Source organism: Miscanthus floridulus, chromosome 14 (assembly GCF_019320115.1).
Source record: "Miscanthus floridulus cultivar M001 chromosome 14, ASM1932011v1, whole genome shotgun sequence".
Classification (NCBI taxonomy): domain Eukaryota; kingdom Viridiplantae; phylum Streptophyta; class Magnoliopsida; order Poales; family Poaceae; genus Miscanthus; species Miscanthus floridulus.
This window is the reverse complement of record NC_089593.1, coordinates 27,325,262-27,327,953: the sequence shown is the minus strand read 5'-3', so window position 1 is coordinate 27,327,953 and position 2,692 is coordinate 27,325,262. Positions and strand designations below refer to the sequence as shown.

Below are 2,692 nucleotides of genomic sequence, written 5' to 3'. Positions count from 1 at the left end.
TCTACCTTATTTTACCAGTGCTACTCCTATCATATGTTCATGCACCGCTTGCAAAGAGTCGCACCAATAGATGCAGTTTCTTCTGTGCTGAGTTTCTCTTCACCTGAAAAGGAGTGGCGCCAATAGCAGTTTCTGCTGTGCTGAGATTAACTTTCAAAAAAAAAAAGTTTCTCTTCAGCTGAGTGTCTCTCTTGTTGGTGGCGATACATTCGAACCAAGCTCCCATAGAAATGACGTATTTTGGTTCAGACATTTGCTCATATAATCTCACTAAAGAAGGAGCCATTTTCATTGTTACCGTACCGGCTGTGAAAATTAGGTTTAGGTCCGCTTGCCCAGGACTTGATCTTCTTGGTACCAATCCATAATGATCAAAGTCGAATCGCAAGCTTGAAGCAAATTCAATGAAACAACAACATGTACTATATAGAATAGAAGGGGCCATAAACAGGAGAGTCTTGACCAATTCAAAAGATCATTTGGTGTTTTCGCAAAAAGAAAAGGATCATTTGGTGTAGTTGAAATAACAGAATTGAAAGTTGTTCAGTCAAGTATAGGAAATTAATATAAGATTGAATAACTTTCTCAATTTTCTTGGAATCTTTTATTTATCTTAATATTCATTCCATTCAGGCCATTCCAATGCTCACCGCCTTTCCGGTGGCCTCACATTTGGTAGGCGTATTGGCCTCGCATTTGATATGCATTTGATTGGCGTGTTAGACAAGAAAAAAAGTTAAATTTATAAAGTTTGATCAACAATTAGTTAAATTATGTGCAAGTTTAGAGCATGAAATTTACATGAATAGATCTGTGTTCATAGTGTCTTTAAGATGATATTGATTCTCTAGCAATTGACTACGTACTACAAGAAAAAGTGCGGATAAATCTATTTATATGATATTTTCCGGTCAAATATGTCTATTGTTTCTGGATAGAGGGAGTTTAGCTGCTATTAATTAGTTTGGTCCAACTAGTGAAATAGTTGTTAGTTGGATATTCAGCTAACAATTAGCTAGACATATTTGAATCTAATGAGCTAATTATTAGCAGCTAACTATTATCTCTGTGGATCCAAACAAGCCCTAAGAGCACAACATACTAACCTTGCATTTGAGTCCCTTCCACTCATCCGGGCGAGTTGAAGCGTCGGTCTTGATGGTTCTCCTTCCGATGTGTGGTTACGATAGGAAAACCTGCTCCGCTGGGAGTCGTGGGGTGTGTGGCGTAGCGTGGCTGTAACTTCCACGGCAGTGGGAGTTCGACGGCCACCAGAGACGTTTTTGAGGCTATAAAAGAGGAAGAAAAGGAGGAGGTGATTAACTGCCGAGCTCTCGGACTCACCTTCCCCTTTGCGATCTCTACTCAATCCTCTGCTCTGCCCCGACAAGATCGATGGACCGCGATAAGCAACCAATGGAGTCGTCACCTGAGTCGAGAAGTCGTCCTCCTCTTCGCGACTAGATCCGGTAAGCTCATCTTTCATCCTTTGTCTCATTCGAGTTGCCCTGACACCGTCTGCTATATAGGGCCCACTCCACGGCTGGTCCGCCATCGACTGGTCGCCTTGCCTCGCACGAGCCTGCCACCTCTTCGCCACTCCATCCCTCCCTCGTCGTTCTACCGTGTCCGACGACTCTGATGATTGGGGCGATGGATAAGACTGGAGCACGGTGATCAGGGACCTCGACCGGAGCTACACCACTGTCTCGGAAATGCACGGGGAAGCGGAGTGGCTGCGGTCTTCCTTGAAGGCTGCGGAGGTGGCGCTGTCCGCGGCTCACCGAGAGAGGGTTGCGGCGCAGGCACAGCTTGCCGGTAATTACTGCTACGATCACATTTGAATCTGCATCGATCCCATTGCATCCTGCCATTGACCTGTTTGTTGTCCTTTCCAGCCCTCCGAGAACAGCTGGTTGCGGAGCGCCGGAATGCGGGGCGCCATCTTGTCGACGCGGTGACTTCCAGGCGTGAGCGCCGCGTTCTCGAGGACAGACAGCTCATGCTGCAGGGTCTCATCAATCAGCGGAATGAAGACCTTGTAACCCTCTATGGGGCGATAGGCGTTGCTTGCAACGCGGTGTCCCGTGCGGAGGAGCACGGTAATCCGACGGAAGTCAAGGAGCGCCTCCGCGCAATGCCTGTGCGTGTCACGCGCGTGGTCTCACATGGCGTTCGGGTGGGGACCACCAGAGCTCTGGCTGTCGCCCAGCTCCGGTTCGGGGATGCGGTGGACTTGCGTCAAGCGGACCGGGGATTCCCGCCACAATCGTCCCGGACGACAATTGAGTCATTGGTAGCTGACTTCGGTGCCGCTGGTCACGCAATCCTTGCTGCAGTGGATGTGGAGCGGATCCTCCTTTCTGCTCTTGATGAAGAGTAGATATAGGGGGTGATTTCCTCCTCCCTGCAATTTGTATCCTGCTAGTTATCTTATTAATTTGCAACTTGCTACACCTTCTGTTGTTTGGTATGATATTTTGTGAACTTGTGTGTGTCTAAACTATATCTTGGGTGCCCATTGGGTGCCCACCACTGTTATTATACTACGATTTTGTACTTATCTAAATGTGAGATCGCGAACTATATACCCACCAGGTTATTGAATTCCTTTCGTTAATGGTGGAGCCAAACTGGGCAGTTCTGACGCTTTGTGTGCCGTACGATCCTGGTGTCCATGCGGCGAGATTGT

At 47.5% G+C, this 2,692-nt stretch overlaps 1 protein-coding gene across 2 annotated transcripts; it reads left to right on the top strand.

Moving 5' to 3' along the window:
• Positions 1-1,415: 1,415 nt before the first annotated feature.
• LOC136502844 (uncharacterized) lies at positions 1,416-2,394 on the top strand. 2 transcript variants are annotated; one of them, XM_066498098.1, is made up of 3 exons: positions 1,436-1,469; positions 1,530-1,818; positions 1,899-2,394. In XM_066498098.1, the coding sequence occupies exons 2-3, from the start codon at positions 1,716-1,718 to the stop codon at positions 2,381-2,383; spliced, it is 588 nt and encodes a 195-aa protein (XP_066354195.1). In that variant the 5' UTR covers positions 1,436-1,469; positions 1,530-1,715; the 3' UTR covers positions 2,384-2,394. The 2 variants fall into 2 exon arrangements, with proteins under 2 accessions (XP_066354194.1, XP_066354195.1); XM_066498097.1 differs by having other exon boundaries at positions 1,416-1,818.
• The last annotated feature ends 298 nt before the right edge of the window (positions 2,395-2,692 follow it).

Excerpts from the sequence above, each read along its gene's own strand:
- LOC136502844 (XM_066498097.1), top strand. The coding sequence starts at position 1,716 with ATGCACGGGGAAGCGGAGTGGCTGCGGTCTTCCTTGAAGGCTGCGGAG. Across the intron at positions 1,819-1,898 it reads GGCGCAGGCACAGCTTGCCG|CCCTCCGAGAACAGCTGGTT; the intron begins GTAATTACTGCT and ends TGTCCTTTCCAG.